General features: G+C 40.4%; 1 protein-coding gene across 5 annotated transcripts in view; it reads right to left on the reverse strand.

The window, feature by feature from the left end:
• Positions 1-19,715, reverse strand: part of IL18R1 (interleukin 18 receptor 1) — a 35,284-nt gene continuing 15,569 nt past the window's right edge. For 3 of the 5 annotated variants that reach the window (XM_015544622.2, XM_007097775.3, XM_042981085.1), the window contains 7 exons: positions 17,304-17,454; positions 15,066-15,128; positions 11,281-11,401; positions 9,425-9,564; positions 8,103-8,264; positions 2,710-2,868; positions 1-822 (listed from right to left, as the gene is read on the reverse strand). In XM_015544622.2, the coding sequence (XP_015400108.1) occupies positions 467-822; positions 2,710-2,868; positions 8,103-8,264; positions 9,425-9,564; positions 11,281-11,401; positions 15,066-15,128; positions 17,304-17,454 (1,152 nt within the window). In that variant the 3' untranslated portion in view covers positions 1-466. The remainder of the gene's footprint in view (positions 823-2,709; positions 2,869-8,102; positions 8,265-9,424; positions 9,565-11,280; positions 11,402-15,065; positions 15,129-17,303; positions 17,455-19,715) is intronic. The other 2 variants (XM_042981086.1, XM_042981087.1) reach the window with 2 other exon arrangements.

The raw sequence follows: 19,715 nt of genomic DNA on the forward strand, positions 1-19,715 counted from the left end.
ATAAGCACTGGGTGTTTTATGGAAACCAATTTGACAATAAACTTCATATATTGAAAAAAAGAAAAAAGAAAATGCCACTTCATGAACTTAAAATCCTTTAGTTCAATCATGAGCATTAAAAACGTGAGGATGTACCCTTTTTGTAGGGCGTAAGTTCCTTTGCTTTGTGCCCAGCCTCACCGTTGCTGAATATGGATTGAGAATGAGCACCTGTAGACAGTTACGGAGGAGGAAGAAACAGAAGAGGTCTGTTGCTTTTGAACTCTGGGTTCCACTGGGAGCACATGACCACAGCTCAATGTTTAGTCCTATCTCTGGCAACCTAGTGGTGACTTTCATCTTCAGACTGTAAGTAAGATTTTCAGAGAGCCAAATATTTTTAATAGTGCCCTTTGTTAAAAATAGGCTCCTCCGCTCCGAGCCCAGAGAGTCAAGAGCTCTTTCTTACATTTGGCTTTTCTAAAGATCAGGACTGTGAAAGAACAGGGAAGACTTCAGATTCAGTTCCACGAGACTTGACCACTTTTGCAGGCATCAGGTACAGAAGATTCTTCCAGAACCTTGAGTTATACGACAGAGGTTTATCAGCGTTCCACTTCAGAACTCTGTGAGATTTCAAAAGCTTTAGTGATTGGGGGAAGAATGTGAAGTCACTGACAGGTGTAAATTCAATTAAGATGATTTTAATTTTCCTTTCTACCAGAGCTTCATGGAGTCCACTTTCAAGTTCATACCTGACTTCATTAGACATGTAGCTTTTACTTAGGACAATGATCAGTCTTCGGCTTTTCTCTATCAATGAGTGGATTTCATCAACAATAGCTGAAAAGGCAAGATGTGGCAAAGTAATTAAAGAGAACTAAAAGAGCAGACAGGAGATGAAAATCATTTTGCACAGTCTAATTCTGTATTATTTAACTTACTTCACTAGTAAGTTTTTCAAGACAAACCATTTATTCTTAATTCTATACACCTATGGAAAACAATCATCTAGATAACAATAATGAAGTTGGCACTAATTCTATGCCACTCCCTCTTCTAAATGTTTTATGTATATCAACTTACTAAAGCATCATGATGATCCTATGAAGAAAGTATTGTCATCACCACCATTTTACAGATGAGGAAGCCAAAGTGCAGAGTGGTTAAGTAACTTGCCTGGAGTCACACAGCTTGTAAATGGCAGAATCAGAACCTAGGTGGTCTAGTTCTGGAGCACCTGTTCCTAACCATCATGCTATCTTGCTTGCCTCTCCACAGGCAGGGAGGAGCACACTAAAGTCCAAATTTAAAGATTATATATCTATATATCTATATCTATATGGAGATAGATCTATATGGAGATACAGATATATAGATATAGATATAGATATAGATATAGATATAGATGATATAGATATAGATAGATATAGATGATATAGATAGATATAGATATAGATATAGATATAGATATAGATATAGATATAGATATAGATATATAGATAGACATCCATCCCACAGTTAGTCCAGACCAGAAGTTGACAAACATTCTGTAAAGGGCCAGATAGCGAATATTCCAGGCTTTTCACACCATCTTTGTCACACTGCTCATCTCTGCCACGTAGCTCAAAGGCAGCCACAGACAACACATGAACAGATGTCACCTTGCTGTGTTTCAACAAAGGTGACAGACTGGATCTGACCCGTGGATGATGGGCTGCCAATTTCTGGTTTAGACCTCTACCCTTTCTCAAATAGACGTTTTAATCCAAACTAATTACAATTAAATATACAACATTCTTTATTTTTATATAAGAACCGAGAAGAAATCTATTTGATTAATTAATTTATTAAAAATTAGTATGCTTTCTCCTTCTAATTGGTAGTATTTTCCCTTTCTCATTTGTAATCTGGGTGGGTGGGAGGGGACAACAACTATTCCTTATTTACTGCTATGTTTTCAATGCCAAGCTCAGATTTTGGCACAAGGCTGGAACTCAGTATATGTTGCATGAATGGATGATAGTGACAATGAAAATATTTATATTGTATCCTTGGTAACGCACCAGCCCCCAAAACATTCTGACGCAGATTTCAGATATTTGCTCTGGAAGACTTCAGAGAAAATATAAGGAAATGTTACTAAATTTCTTGGCTTCAAACTGGAATTTGCTTCAATGTATGTTTTAGGGTTGTTTATATTCATATACTAGTAAAAAACTGAATTTCATGACTAAAATCCGACATGAATCATCAATCTCCTTTTATTCACCCTTTTCTGACCGTAATTTTCACACCAATTCCAACCCAACAAAGAATAAGTATTTTCTGGTAAGAATGAACTGTGTTTATAGTGCAGAGAATACCGTTCTGCTGTATAAAACATTACCAAAAGAGATATTCCTACTGTGGGGCATCTCTAGATAAATGCCTCACGACAATGCCGATTCTGGGCCTGGTTCTGAAAGTGGAATGCCCTTTCCCCAAAGGTTCAGAGAAGTAGGAAGCACATTGAAGAGCCTGGGGCCCAAAGAGGTGACTCTCAGAAGTAGTGTACTTAGCTTTTTTGTCACTACTGATTCCACTGATTTAGCTGGTCACTTTTGGTTTAGAGAATCGCGTTCATTTGTTTTTAAGGCAAAACGGGGTTGTCTTTTGTAAGGCTGAATTATTCATCTTTTACAAGGAAAATCTCTCCACCAGTTCCCTATCTTGTATTCCCTTTCTTACCTCCTCCAGGCACTACATCCCTTTCATATATGCATAACTTATACCCAAAGTGTTTCTCCAACACCCTGGGCAAAATCTCCACAGCAAAGGTGTGCTCCTCTCCATTTTCGGGTCCACATTCTTTTAGGTAAGACACAAAAGCATCGTATGTTTTCCCATCTAGGAAATAAGGTTTACTCTTTTAATTACAGTGCAAATAAAAGTTTAAGTACGAATTTGAGCAAAAGGCATGAAAAATGGGAGTGGAACCAATGAAAAGGAAAAATGAAATAGAGCATCTATCTGTACAGCATCTATAATCAAATCGTACACATTAAATATGTACTGTTCCTTGTATATCAATTGGAGCTCAATGAAGCCATTTAAAAAAGAATAAAGAAAATATTTTTGCTAGAAAACAAATTAAAAATTAGAGCAAGAATGTTTAAACTAGGTAACCCGTAAGGTCCATCAAATATATTTTGGTTCTCGGAGTCTTTTTAGACATTATTCTTTATCTATGACTTTTTAAGTTGTCAAACACAAGAAATAAATTCATTATTAAAGACAAACAAAAAATAGCATCACCAAATCTCATATGCTAATCAAGCAACCAACCAGCAAACTGTTTTTTTTGCATGTACATTAAGACTCCCCTTACTATAGAAGGATGGAGATAAATACTAGATCCAGGAGCTCAAGGAATTTAAAGGCAGTTAAAGCCCAGGAGACCAAATATACCCTCAGTCTAGAATTGGAAAGCAAATCTCATCTTGGATTTCTTGTATCACCTAATTCTACAGCATCCTCATATGTCTACTCTCAGAATGACTCTCACTGGAAAGCCAAGACAGAAACAAAGCTGAGAGTTTACATTGGCAAGTGAGAAAAGACAATAGAGGTGATTTCACAGAAGACCATGTGGGAAGGGAAGGGGAAAAAATAGTTACAAACAGAGAGGGAGGGAGGCAAACCATAAGAGACTCTTAAATAGAGAATAAACTGAAGGTTGATGGGTGGGGGATGGGGAAGAGGGGAAAATGGGTGATGGGCAGTGAGGAGGGCACCTGCTGGGATGAGCACTAGGTGTTATATGTAAGTGATGAATCCCGGGAATCTACTCCCCAAACCAAGAGCACATGGTACTAGATGCCAATATGAAAACTTCCAGTCTATTGAAAGGTTTTCACTGATAATAACATCTGCTCCTATTTAATTCCTGATAATGAAGCGCTTTCAGGAGGTTAAGGCGACAAAGCCAAGATGAAAGTGTTGCCTAAGCAACAAAGACCATTGTACTAATTGGGTAACTACAAAATTACATACATCTCTGCCTCCTCTACCTTCATCCAATCTGTTTGAGAAGACAAAGCAGACAGACCCAACAACTTGAAAAGTTTACAAAGAACACATTAGCAGATGCCAGACGGTGTGACAAAACCAGCAAAACAAACAGAATCAAAACAGTCAGACACTACAGCGTGATCTCCAGGGGACACGCTTTCCGAGAAAAAGAAATTTTGAGCCAAGTCCTAAATGATACAATTGATGCTAACTGGGATTGGTAGAGGAAGAAGGGGCAGTGGGTGGGGCGTGGTCTATGCCTAAGCCGTGACAGTTGGTTAGATGGTACAGGAGTTAGATATATGCTTGCCTGTGTTATTGGAATCATGAACTTGCTACTGAGTTGAAAGCTAAATATCACTGGGTCCTTTATGAAAATCTAATAGGATGAAACCGTTCCAGTTCCATGTTCTTTGTGGTGCCACATCATGCATGCTCAACAATTCAGCCCGGTACCTTCAATGGCTCACAAAACAACAATTTCTGTTTCTGGCAAAGCTTCTTCAATTCCACCTACAGCAGTTCAAGTCAGAGCCTACTGTTGATTTAAAGCAATTGGTTGGCAGAATCGCATGCATACAAAAGAAAGGACAGGGGCGCCTGGGTGGCTCAGTGGGTTAGGCGTCTGACTTTGGCTCAGATCATGATCTCCCGTGTTCACGAGTTTGAGCCTTGCATTGGGCTCTGTGCTGATAGCACTTTGGATTATCTCTCTCTCCCTCTTTCTGTGTCCCTCCCCCACTTTCCCTCTCTCTCTCTCTCAAAATAAATGTCAACTTTAAAAAAAATGAAAAGAAAGGACATTTTGGTAAAAACTGTAGAATTAATATGCATATCGGAGGTAGGAAAAGCTGGTATAAAAAAAGAGCCAGTTCCTAGTTTAATCAGTAAGTGGGTCCCCCAAGTAATTCTGTTAGATTGCTGTGAAATACAGCTATTTATTAGTGTAAGAGCTAGTGTTTCCATTAATAGTCATTATGTCAACGATTAGAATAGGCGCCAAGGAGTAAGAAATAAATAAGTACACTTTTTTAAAAGGTACTCTTTTTTTGTAATCATGATGTAACTAATTGCAATAAACTGGAAAGACAATTCAGCCAAATTTATACTGTAATATGCAAGTAATATAGCTTTACTCTTACCCATGGAAAATTAGTTTTTCAACTATTAATTAATTTTCAAATGCCTTATTTCAAGCAATTCTCTTCTTGGTTTAGCAAATCTTGTAATTTATATTCTAATTTACTTTAAACCCAGGTAATGAACGGCTTGCTGGCTTTGATAACAAAGTAAAGTGCTTAAGATAAGGTATCGGAAAGCTAATAATAATTATTTGGGGTTCTGTATAAACGAAGTCCTCATGTGAATGGGCATTTGGGACTTTAAGGAATCAGGCCAGAGCTTCTCAAACTGTGTTCAGCGAGTGACCATGTTTTCATTTAATTTGACTGGCTTGGGCTGATGGTTTCATTTCCAGTCCTTCATAAACCAGTACTGAAAACATTCTTGGATATTGCAGCAATATCAATTGGCCAGGAAAGTTTAAATTTTTGCACTTTATCTCTATTTCTGCCCTTTTCCACAACTGATCTCTGTCATGGACCACACTTTTCAATATAGCTGATGTAGAGCACATCTGTAAATGTTTCCATGCACCGCCACATCGGGAGGTAGGAAGCGTGAACTGGAAAAAAAAATGTGGATTGGGTCAAACACAACAACGAGGGGGAAAAAATCTTAGCTGAAGATCAGAAAGAGAAATATTGGTGAATGCTCATTTTGAGATACTTTCTGATCAATGCAAGTAGAGACCTGTTCAGAAAGGGCCAACAAGAGACTTTTCGGTTGTTTGCAGTGTTTCTCTCCATCTCCAAAATTGCACACACACAGGCTCAAAGCTAAATTAATTAGCTTTGCTAATTTTATATTATTTTTTAAATTTATTTTTATTTTTGAGAGAGAGAGAGAGAGAGAGAGAGAGAGAGAGAGAGAGAGCCTCAAGCTGGCTCCGTGCTGTCAGCACAGATCCCAACACGGGGCTTGATCCCACAAACCGTGAGATCACAAACTGAGCTGAGATCAGGAGTCAGATGCTCAACCGACTGAGCCACTCAGGTATTCCTAATTTTATATTATTAATTAAAAGTTGCAAATGTGAAAAATCTGAGACTTCTTTCATAATTTGAGGAGAGGAGGGTCTTTCTACTTCTGATCACAGATCCAGATTTAAAAAATCCATAATAATAAAAATGTACACCTGAAACTAACATAGCAGTGTGTTCAATTATCCTTCAAGAATAACAACAACAAAAAAATCTTCCACATGTGACACTACTATAAGCAAAGTCAAAAGACAGATTACAATCTGGGAATAATATTTTCATTTCATATTATAGACAACAGGCTAGCCTCCTTAAACTAGAAATAGCTCCTAGATATAAACAAGAAAAGGAAAGGCCAACAACCCAAAAGAAAAAATGGCAAAGGCTGTGAATGAGTACTTTGAGAAAAGAAGTACAAATGAGTCTTACACAAATCAATAGTGACTCTTGCATAGGAAGCGAAATGGCAAACGAAAACTACACGGAGATACAACTATTTACCTATCAGATTGGCACATACTCAAAAGGTTTTGGGTAAGGTCATGGGACAAAAGTGACCCCATTCTTTGAAGGTGGCAGTGGTATAGTAATATGGGGGGCAAATTGGCAATATCCGCCAAAGTAACAATTGTGTTTACCCTTGGTGTTGCCAGCAATTCCACTTAGGAGAATTCTTCCTTCAGTTATACTACCCACAGTTGAACCGATGACTGTACAAAACTATCTGTCCCATCATTTCAGTAATAACAAGTTGTTTTAAATAACCCACAAGGTGACCAAATAGGCAGTGAGACAGCTGCAGAAATAAAACACTGGGCAAGCCTAACAACTGAGAGACTTTACAAACTACTATAGAAGTGCATCCAAGGCATATTAAATCAAAGCTAAAAATAGTGTACCTAATATGCGAACATTCGTTGGAGCGGAATTTGATTCTATATTGGTATTTGTTCGCCTATACTGTCAATGGTGGATGAAGTGGGAAAAACAGACATAGGATAGGATGACAGGGAGATATTCTGCTGTATCATTTCTCATACTTTTTGTGTTTTGAACTATGTGTGTCCTACACACACACACACACACACACACACACACACAAGCAAGTGCAATGGGGTAGACTGATTTTTTTAAATTCAGTAGCCATCTTTCTTTTTTATTAAAGTACACATAATTCACTAACTGTCTTGAAACTTGAGGACTTCTTTAAATCACCTTTAAAAGTAGAGAAACCTAGGCACAGAGTTGCCACACAGAAACAGCCATAGATAAAAACAGGCAGTTCTAGGAAACTGGAACCCGGGTCATTTGACTTCTAGTCCGGGGTTCCTGTAGATACATCATGCAGCCTTCTTTGTCAGGTTAAAATAATGAACCATAATACAATTCAATTCCATTGAAATGAAGTTTATTGAACGTGCATATTGTTTAAGATGCCCAGATTGTGTGTCAATAACGACAGCTCATGGGCACAAGCATCTCACAGGCCATGAAGAAGGACGTGACATGCGTGCATAAAACAGTTAGAGAACAGGTTTTGGCAACATATGAGCAAGCACAAAAAAAGGTGATACAAGACAACACTTGTGAGGGATGCTACGTTCAAATCAATTTTTCCCATGGACAAACCTCTACCACACATGAAGTATAATCAAAATGAAATGAAGATTAATGTTTCTTTATTTGGTTTCTTTTTAAAAATTTTTTAATGTTTATTCATTTTTGAGACAGAGAAAGAGTGTGAGTGGGGAAGGGGCAGAGAGAGAGGGAGACACAGAATCCAAGCAGCCTCCAGGCTCTGAGCTGTCAGCACAGAGCCTGATGTGGGGCTTGAACCCACAAACCGTGAGATCATGACCTGAGCCGAAGTCAGACACTTAACTGACTGAGCCACCCAGGTGCCCCTCTTTATTTGGTTTCTTAATGAAGTAAGAAGATAAGAAAATCCAGCATTGTGATATTCATTACCTGTTAATGTTTCATCTTTTCTCATGAAATGTCTATAAAATAGAGCCAAGTCAACTCTATAAATGACACCCATTATCACTAGGCACACAACTACCACTGAGATCAAAACAGCCACAATCATTCCTCTGGTGAAGATGTAGCCTGGGATATCAGCCATATCTTCTAGAGAGGAAAAGAAAATGGAAATGATTAATGAAAGATGGTTTACCAGTGTCTCCCCCCATCTTACCTCATAGTTGTCAGTTCTTATATTTAGCACTAATCCCAGTTGTCTATCCAACGCATTCCGTTCACTTAGTCCACATTCCTGCCTTTAGTCTGGAGTACTGACCTTTCTACTCCGATTTTTAAAGAATAAAAATGTGTAAAAGGATATTCAGAGACCTGAATGGAAAGCATTGTGATATAGCCTGTCCCTACTTGGGGAAGGCAAGGATGATAAGATACCAGGGTGAAATGTCCAGGGACCCAAACATACATCTCAGCTGGTATGTTGAGAACATAAATGGAAGTACACAGTCTTGAGAGAGCAAGTGCTGACCTGAGCTCGTCTGGGCTCCCAGCCTGGCTCCGTCACTTAGTTTGTGTCCTAGGGAAAGTCACTGATTCCCTTCATTCTTAGCATCTTCATCCATAATATGAACCCATTTCTGAGCAGCTATTGGGCCAATGACCCTGGGTTGTATTGTATTGGTGGAGGATGGAGGGGGGTGACTCTGGAATGTTCCATCAGGTAGGCAGTGAAAAATTTTAGGAGTCCGCAGATCTGAGCCATCAACTGTCCACCTGCCAGATCCAGGGACTGGTCCAAGGAAGGGAAGCCTCAGCTAATCTTGGTTGAATACATGAGCACACGCAAGGGCCCCCTGTGCCTAGCGCCCAGCTAAGGTAGGCTGGAGGCCACAGTACCTAGTATCATTAGCCTCACCCTACACTGAGCTGCAAGCGTGCCCCCCCTCGTTATGGGTGTGTGAGGGCTGCCATGACTGCCTCCCCCATGACACTCAGCTACATCTCTGTCTCTGGGCTATATCTGCTCCACTCTCTTGGGCCCCTGGTGCTTATCTAGGACTGCAATCTGATCGAGAGCAAAGGATTAGAGTTTGCGTTTTCATTTTCTGCATGAAATCAATGCACAGGGGACTCCGGCAGGGGACTGAGCCCCAGTTTAGCCTGAATACCTGTGACACAAGGCAGACAATTTCACCTCTTGGGAGCTTGCTTCCTGGGGTGTAAAATGAAGGGAGTGGTGATCTTTGAGGTATCCCTCAGCAGCAACTTTCTAAGCTTCCACAAACTTCCAAAGTAAAACTTGCTCATACCTTTTTTCAACAAGACAAAGTTTATGGTGTCTGTGCCTCCCTCGCTGGCCACAGTGCAATTATATGAAAATTTTAGATTTTTTGCATTAATATTCTCAATTTTCAACATTCTTGACACATACAATTTGCCGTCCAGAGCCCTGTAAAAGAAGAAACAATTCAGTGACAGGCTTTGTTCATTGCCAGCAACATTGCTCATGAGGGAGGAATTCATATGCACAAATACTCAAAGGCAGTGGCTCTGTTGGCCCCATGGAACCTTCTCTTTCTGGTGGGTCCTCAGAGTGTGGGCCACCACAAACCTCTGCTCCTCCGGGGAGCATCAGGGTGGACAGAAACAGCCCTCCTGAGACCACCTGGAGACGACCCTGTGAACTGCCCAGAATGAAAATGTCTGGAAGGTAATGATGCTAAGTCCTCTCTCAATGATTTTCCCCTATTTCTCCTCGCCCAACGGCATAGCATTCTTCCCATGGGGAGGTCTCCACCGATTGTGACAAAGCTGCAAATAGTTCAGCAGAGATACAGATTCCTATCAAGCTTGTCCATGCCATCCTGAAGATCGCTTTTATTTTGTTCAGCATCGAAAACAAACTGAAGAATGACACTATTGTCAGATGCACCTGCAGGCATATGAAAAATACCAATTAAGCTGTTCAGCACATGTCAGAAAATGACGTAGACAACCATTAGCAGCAAGCCGTCTTTCTCTTCTTAAAAGATCCAAGTTGTCCTGTCGTCGATGCAAGGCAACTGCTCATGACATCTGCTTCCCCGTCAATGACAGGCCGTGAAAGCACCATGTCAACCAGCACTCCCCAGGTGCGCTCACTCACCTGCCATGCCCCTAGCAGCAGGTGCCTCTATTCTTGGGACATGGCACCCTCTGTAGCCTCCAACTGTGTCAAATATAATTTGAACATGATTCTGTAAAGAAGTCACCAATCCAGAAATAGCAACTATCTCATATCAGTGAAAAATCCCGAAGTAAGGCACAAAAGGCCAGTAAGAAGCCAAGACAGATGACAGAAAAAGCACAGGCATAACTCTAAAGAAAGACCACCTTACTCTTAGCTTAGTTTGAGCTCCATTGCAGATAGTTTGGTGAGTTGGTCTTCTATCCCTCCAAACAGGAGCAACAGATCGCTAGAAGGGGGAAATGCAGAACTCCAGGGGAGGTTCGATGCTGAGGATAAAGACACAATGGCAAGACAGCCCTGCAATTCAGCTGAGTTACTAGTCACGTGCCTACTACAAGCAAGTGGACAGACCTTGCACCATAAGGAGCTTGCAGACAAGTGTTAGCAAGAATCAAGAGTTGTTGCTGTGACATCAAAGAATTTTTTTAAGTGTAAAAAGCAGAAAAAAATCCTCAAAAGTGCAGCTAAGGTAACAGATAACTTGGGATCCCTACTCTCTGCCACCTGAGTATATCAGTACAATACTGATTAATGACCCAAAGTCATTCAAAAACACTCAAATGACCACAGGCTTAGCACAGTTTTCAAAATCCAAAAAACTATGGCCTAGGTAATCCCTCTTTTATCAGATGCTTAAGTAAATTGCCCATCCCTATCAGATCCTGACCAACCAAAAGCTACTTTTTGTAAGGCGATGTTAAAAAACCTCACTGACCTTCTTTTTCTAGTTTAGATCTTAGCAATAGATTTCTGCATAATCCATCAGCCTAGCGCATGGTAATTATCATTATAAAATATGTAAATTATAAATTAAAATTTAAACTTATCTCAAACACCCAATCAGCCATTCAGGACTCTGGTGTTTTTTATAGCATGGATCTATGATACAATGTGATTTGTATATATCATGATACATAATACATCACATATACGTACCTATTTTTTTTTACGTTCTCTTCATGTACATTGGGCTCCTTTCCATTTTCATCCCACAAGTTCCAATAAATCTGATCCTTTTCATTCGCCAAAGCAGAGCAATTGAGGTTTACATCTTTTCCTACGTAAAAGTTGACAACCAATATTCTGATCTTACAGACTCAGAATTCCCAAAGGTATAAAATTAATATAATCAACATATATTAACTTAATACATAGAGCTAATGTAGAGCTACCTCTCAGAAAGAAAAAGATAGGCTTGGTTTTTAAATCTTAAAACATGTATAAAGCAGAGAAATTAGGTAGCAATTTTAAGTCATCCACAGCCTATGAGTTGGTTTCGCTTCAAATGTCTATGTTTAAATAAATTATTAAAACTTAGAGTGGCGAGTGGGCCTTCTTTTCAACATACAGTTTAGTAGGTAGTGTCGGGGCAACACTCCCACAGCAACTTCTAGAAAAACAAAATGGGTAAATGACACAAAATTAAGTTAGCCAGCAATTAAAGACATTAAAGTGCAGGGAAAACAAAGAGAAACAGCCGGGCTGAAAACGCAGCCAGGAAGAAGCCCTTCCAGGAGGAGCTGAGATAGCCGGCCATCTTATTCTTTGGAGAAATTACTTTGGGTTTGTACAGCACCAGGGGAATCTCCCAGAGAAAAGAGAGCCCAGGGGAAACTCTGACAGCCACACGGGCTTGCAGAATTATTGCCGAGGGCTTGGACAACACACAGGAGGCTGCAAAGGCTCAAGGGTCTCTCCTACAGTCTCACAGTACTTAGGGGAGAAAGTCCCACTTCCGGGAAGAGATGTACAACAAAGACAGGACTGAAGTCCTTGCATGCCCCACCCCGCCCCATAACCTCGCTGCAGGGAATGCCAAAGGAAAGGTTTCAGAGTCACAAAAAATTATCCCAGACGAAAGCAAGGCACTACATGAACAAATGAAGAGTACAAGAAAATACAAGTATTTCAGTAAATATAAAAGAATTTTGGTCACCTAAAGCAATAATAGTGCCAATCTATTTTGAGTTTTATCACATATGCAGTAGGGAAATACGTAAACTAATAGCACAAAGTGAGGTAAGAAGACAAAAGGAAATACAAGTCTCTAGCACAACTTTTTTTTTAAATATTTATTTATTTTTGACAGAGAGAGAGAGAGAGAAAGATGGAGCATGAGCGGGGGAGGGGCAGAGAGAGAGGGAGACACAGAATCCGAAACAGGCTCCAGGCTCTGAGCTGTCAGCACAGAGCCCGACGCGGGGCTCGAACTCACAGACCGCGAGATCATGACCTGAGCCGAAGTCGGACGCTCAACCGACTGAGCCACCCAGGCGCCCCTCTAGCACAACTTAATGAAGGACACAAAAAGGTATAACTAGAAAGAAAACAAATCATATTAAATGAAAGAAAGAAAAAATACTTCATGAATCCAAAAGGAAGGGAGGAATAACAGGAACAAATAACACATAAGGCAACTAACAAACACATAGCAAGATAAGAGGCTTCACAGGATCACCATCATTAAATATAAATGGACTGAGGGGCGCCGGGATGGCTCAGTTAGTTAGGCACATGACTCAGGTCATGATCTCACTGTTCGTGGGCTGGGGCCCCGCAAAGGGCTCTGTGCTGACAGCTCAGAGCTTGGAGCCTGCTTCAGATTCTGTGTCTCCCTCTCTCTCTACGGCCCCGCCCCCCCCCCCCCCCCCCCGCCCTACTCACTCCCTACCCCTCTCTGTCTCTCAAAAATGAATGAACATAAAAAAAAATGTTTTAAATGTCAATGGACTAGACACTATACAGACTGGATTTCAAAAAAGATCCAAATAGATATAGTTGACGTGAAATATAGTGCATGTGTAACTGATTTACAAAGAAATGTTAAAAGGATATAAAAAAAAAAGATAAAACATGCCAATCCCAAACAAAAGAAAACTGCTATGGCTGTCTATTACTAGAGAAAGTAGACATTTAGGAAAGAAGTAACATGATAGATAAAGAGAGAAATTTTATAATGATAAAGTGTCAGTTCAACAGGCATCAGTACGTATGTGCCCACAAGATAACCTCAGCATGTATAAAGCAAAGATTGAACAAAAGGGTACGTAGACAAATTAACCATCGTAGATGCAGATGTTAACATCTCTTTCTTTAACAGATAAAGAAAACACATCAAAGATTGGTTACAATATACATGATTTGAACAATGCCATTAGCTAACTTCACATAATTGGTATTTACAGAATGATAAAACCGAAACCTGCAGAATGCACATTTGTTTCAAACACACTGGGAACATTCATCAAGATGCCACATTCTGTTCCTTAAGCAAGTTACTGCAAATTTCATCAGACTGAAATGATACAGAATACAATCTTGGACCAGTATGAAACTAAACTGGATATCAATAACAACAACAACACAAAAACTAGAAAATCCTCCAACTATTTGGAAGTTAAAAAGAACAAATTATCCATAGATGAAAGAAGAAATCACAAGGGAAGTGTTTTTTGTTTTTTTTTGTTTTAATGTTTGAACCAAATAGTAATGAAAACACAGCATACCTGTATTTGTTAGAAAGAGCTACAGTAGCGATTAGAGGGAATTGTAGAGCTTAAAATTCATGTGCTACCAGAGACGATAATTGAAATCAATTATCTATGTCTCCATGTCAACAAATGAAAATTGAGGTGCAAATTAAGCCCAAAATGAGAAGAAAGAAATAACAAAGCTAAGTTCAGGAATCAATAAAAATAAAAAGCAGGCAATCCACAAACACAAAAGGCAAAGTATCTAAGCTACGCTGGGCATCTGTGGTCCCACAAATGATTGTGACAGGTGGTGGTGGTCCAAAGGTGTGGGCTTAGGAAACAGTCAACAGAAACTTGAACCCCAGCTTCACCACTTTTTATTGTTTTAACTTTAGACAGATTTGTGAACCCTTCTGGGCTTTGGTCATTTAATCCATTAGATGGGAATAATACCCCTTGGAGTTTTTTGGAGGATTGAATTCAAGAATGTTTTTCTGGACGTCTGGGTGGCTCAGTCGGTTAAGCGTCCAATTTCGACTCAGGTCATGATCTCAGGTCCGTGGGTTCAACCCCACATGGGCTCTGTGCTGACAGCCCAGAGCCTGGAGCCTGCCTCCGATTCTGTATCTCCCTCTCTCTCTGCCCCTCCCCCACTCACACTCTGTCTCTGTCTCTCAAAAATGAATAAACATTTTAAAAAAGAATATATTTCAAACACCTAATACAAAACATGATTTAGTATACGTGAATTTCTTCTTTTCCTTCCCTCCTTTCCTTATGGAAAGGAATTACTCAACTGGACATGTTGATTTCATCAAGACCTGTCTGGATGGTCAATTAAGTCCATTGATTCAAAGTCCATTGATTAAACAGTCAAATATTCAGAACACAGGATAAGTCTGAATCATTTCTCCAGAGTGCTCTCTTCTAGGGTTTTCGTCTTTAAAAATAACCATAAAGACTATTAGAGAAAAGCCACAATGGGGTGACCAAAACCCTATGTAAAAACCACAGGCATGTCACATTATAGAACTTACAATGTTTTCAACATACTGTTCATTTTCATCAGCCTAAAAATGGCAACATTCAAACAATGACATACTTTCCCTGCTTTTCTAACTTTCCTCACTAAATCTGGTATGTGTTATGCACGCACAATATTGGTGAATCATGAATCACATTTAGCCTTGGAAGACTCAATTATGCACCCCATTCCTAAATGTGGAATACATGTATGTCAACATATACCTAATTCCACCTTCACACGGTTAAGCTTTGGTCCAAGAAGAACAGGAATTATTTTACTGCGATCTAAAAGTGAAAAAAAGAAAAGAAAAATGTTTCAGCGTTGCACTGAGCTTCTCTAAGACAAGTTTTTGTTGCAATATGCTTATACGATGTAACAAAAATTCTAAATAGTCATCACTATGTCATATTTTCATTAAGTAATGGCTGCAGGGAATATTGTTTGTTTCACTTTCCATCAATGCAAAGCTAATGTAACTGGAGGGAACACACTAAATTTTGTTTCCTTCAAATCTTTGGCTTCTGCAGCTATATGGCAGAGGAAAATGTTCATCCAGGAGGGACAACCACATCTGTAGGATTTAGATGAAAAGTCACTGGGAAGTGCCTTTCTGCTCTTTCTTCCTTCTGTCTGCCCTTCTCAACCCCTCGAAGATGGATTTATTGGGCACAGGGTCTCTATCCGTGCTTTGGCAAGACACTCTCTCTCAGGTGCCAACCCTCCCCTCATAGACACTAAAGGAAGCACACCTTCAATTCTGTGCTCTCGATACCTCACTTGCCTCACCTTAGTCCTGGCCCTGCAAGGTGTCCACATGTGTGGGCTCAGCTCTACTTCTGTTCCCGAGTGGCTTCTGACCTTGACCAGAGGTACATAATACTCTCCACCCCAGCCTCCCTCTAGTAATGTTTCAAAAGTAAATACTTCCCCTAGCAGCCTCCCACTGAATGCTCTCCTACAACCTAGGACAGCTGATAGCTGCACAACACTGAGAGCACCTGTGGTCATACATTGAAATTGCTGTTGTCAAGTTCTCGTTACTCTTCTGATCAGCACTGGCAACTTTCCTCATGACCTAGACTCTCCCTTCTAGCACATCTGGCACTCCTAGGGCATTTACAAGTAACCTCCAGAGCAGCCTTCCTGGGACATACCTGTCCTCAGCAAACACGATGCCTGAGGACAAGGAGTAAAAGGCAACCCAGGAGCTCTCCCGCAGCGCCCTCACCTACCTGAGCTCTCTCAGAAAGTGTGATGCTGAAGAGTGAAGGGTTGAGACGGGAGGGGTGAATGTGTGGGTGAGAACTGGAGGATGAAACTCGCAAAGTGAAAGCCCAGGTGAGTCGGATTTGGTTCCTCTGGGGTTTAGAGTCTCTGGGCAAGCCTGGAATTGCTATAAGTGGACAGCGGGACCTGGGACGCCCCCAGAGAAAGAAGGAACTCTCGGCCTTGAGAGTATGGAGGAACATGAGTCGATTCAAGGACAAGGGGGCAAGAGGTGATTTTGCTGAAAATTGCCATTGCTTATCTTTCTCCGGATCCATTTTCTTCCCCCCTGGGAAGAGGTAGTGTCAAAGGGTATCTGTAGGACAGGACGTCTTTAAGACAGTATGCCATCTGCTAAACCTTGAAGTATATCGGGGAGCCTGGGTGGTTCAGCCGGTTAAGCGTCTGACTTCAGCCCAGGTCATGATCTCACAGTTCGTGAGTTCAAGCCCCGCGTCGGGCTCCGTGCTGACAGCTGGGGGCCTAGAGCCAGCTTCTGATTCTGCGTCTCCCCGCCTCTCTCTCTGCCCCTCCACCGCTCACACTCTGTCTCTCTCTCTCTCAAAAATAAATAAACCTTAAAAACAATTTTAAAACTTGAAGTATATCATTGGAAACCCCAAGTACCCTGTCCCCAGCGTGCTTTCCTCCTCATCCGTCAGGTCCCACCTATAAACTCAGCTCAGAGTCTCCTGTCTCCGATCTATCTCTGGACTCCTTCTGCACCCTAACATCACACAGATGTGTCCGGTTTCATACACTAGGTACTTCTATGTGGCTTATCACCTCTCCTGACTATTCCTCGAGAATAGTATAGAACTCACTTCATTGCTTATTTCCCTGTTTCCTTTACCTCCTGATGCTCAATACAGTTTATTGAATACAGGCACCCTCAATAAAATACCTGTTGAGTGAAAGCATACACTGAACAATAAAAAAATCCACAAATTACTCGAATACAAGATAAGAGGGAGACATTCTACTACATACAAGTCATTTACTATCCCCCCTCCCCACCACCAATCTCTCCAGGGTGGTGAATGACGCCCAAATTATTTAACCCTATATTTGAGCTAGTGATGCGGTCATGACTCCAAATAAGTTGCCTCTGGATTCCTGTGCTGGGTTAGAAGAAAGAAAACTCTGTTTTATAAGATACATTTCTTTCTTTCCAATTCTAACATTCCTCTTACCTCCAACGATTGTTACGTTGATGGTTTTGGTGACATTAAATAGTTTTCCATTATGAGGGATGGAAAACACACAGGTGTAATATCCCTGATCTTTAAACTCTGCATTCTTCTGTAAAACTGGGTTTGTACCATTGTTTATCTTTTTACAGTTCTGTTTTGTGAAAAAAAAATCAAGTTAAAATATTTTAAGTAAAAGCAGTATCATATTACATTGATTCAAATTTTAGAAATACTTTTATAGAAAAAGGGAAACAGGACGAAAGGTAGAAATTTCTGAGTCGATATCCCAGTGATTTGGCATTGCCTGTAGAGCAACAATGAAACGCAGTCCCATTACCTGTTATTATTATGGTTATTAATACATGCTGGGAAGTAGAATATAGGGGGAACTATAGCTGCTTCCATCATTTTCTTTTGATCTCTCTTTTACACACAAAGAAGGGAAGGGGTAAAGAGAGAGGGAGAGGGAGAATGGAAGGAGGGCGGGGTGGAAGAATGGAGCACAAGGAGGAGATAGAGAAAACTAAACAACAACAAAATCCCTGCTTGGGTGAAACCTTTTTGCATTCGTAACACTTTCAATCTAACCCATGTACTCAGGAACATCCGTGGTGGGGCTAGTGGAGATAGGAGCAGAATTAGGCAGAGACCTGAGTACCTAACTGACTACCCACCCCCCCTTGATGTCTTCCACAGAAGACAGTGGACTGATCAGAAATGTATTAAGAATATTCAAATATGTAGGCACACACAAACATGTCTCTCCGTCACAAATTTCCATACGGGTCACAGGAATGAATAATAGGAAAAAAAGCCACCTTCTTCAATCGAGCCATCGGTCACCCATAGAAAAGGTTCTGAAGCAATCTAAGGTCCAGATACGGAGAACAGGAACTACACTGCTAAACTTGACTATGTGATGCTGTTCCTGCAAACGCCAACAAGAAGAACGTACTGCGCACATACTTCTCTCGAACCTGTCAAAGCTGGCAACAACTGGGGCGAGGCCCAGAGGTCACTAAGAATGGGTTTGTGAAGCACCCACATGTGTCCCTCAACTCAGTAAATTGTTTCTGTGTATGACAAATTTTTATAAACCCAAACTGTGTTTTTGAAGGCACGTTAAAATATCAATGTCTCTTCGTTTTTACTTCTAATCAGTTGTTTACTGATTTAGCTTCCTTGCTCTCCTCCCCTCAGGTACGCCACAATCTCTAAACAGGCTGAGAATATTGAAGTGGTTAATCATCTAGCTAAAAATAACCTCTCATAGATCTCTTTTCTACATTTAAACATCCGCATGGTGACATTTCTTAAAACCTAGTGCATGGAACCTTACAAATTTATATGTATTGTCAAGTATTTGCACACTTGACAGGAAATAGAATCAAGTGAACTCAGGACTAACTCAGACGTTTGGAAAACATGTGGGTAAGAGCTCTCCTTGAAAACTCACAAGTAAACAGAGGTCAAGCAAAATATGCAAACAGAAGTTTCTAGGAAATCATCTGTGGCTTCAACTTTCCAAAGGGCTTCTGTCTGGATCACTCTTCCATACAGCTCATTAAAACTTCCATGACAGGGGCGCCTGGGTGGCTCAGTCGGTTAAGCGTCCGACTTCGGCTCAGGTCATGATCTCACAGTTTGTGAGTTCGAGCCCCACCTCAGGCTGTGTGCTGACAGCTCAGAGCCTGGAGCCTGTTCGGATTCTGTGTCTCCCTCTCTCTCTGCCCCTCCCCGACTTGTGCTCTGTCTCTCTCTGTCTCTCAAAAATAAATAAAAATGTAAAAAAAAAAACACAAAAAAACAACTTCCATGACAGAGTCACATTTGTTCTCCTATAGAAATAATATAATTTGTGTTATGTGTCTGCATGTATGTATATTATGCATGTGTATGTTATGCATGTGCATACTGTACATTTGTATGTAACACATGTGTGACTGCATATATAATATCCACAGTACTGTCTACAAGAGTTCTTACAATTCAAGTTATACCAGCTGAAGAACATAGGCAATCCACAAAAGAAATAATACTGAGATGCAATAAAGATATAAAAATGTTTAATTTATTATTAAGAAAAGAAATGGGGAAAAACCACTAAAAATTAAAGAACTTCTGCATGTCATATTTCTAAATGTTCTAAAGGTACGACTTCTTGGTGTGGTAGTGGTGGTTGAAAAAAGCGTTTTGAACTAGCATAGCTCCCCAGAGAGGAGCCAGCTAATGCACAGCAAAAGCTGTAAATGTGCTCATGGCCATTGATCCAATTATGCTACTTTTAGGGATGCGATTAAACAATAAATTGTGCATACACCCTAACAGTTACAGGAATGATATTTATTCTAGCCTTATAAACAATAGTGGAAAGTAGGAAACTAACAAATGTCTAATACCAGGGGATTAATT

Source organism: Panthera tigris, chromosome A3 (assembly GCF_018350195.1).
Source record: "Panthera tigris isolate Pti1 chromosome A3, P.tigris_Pti1_mat1.1, whole genome shotgun sequence".
NCBI lineage: Eukaryota > Metazoa > Chordata > Mammalia > Carnivora > Felidae > Panthera > Panthera tigris.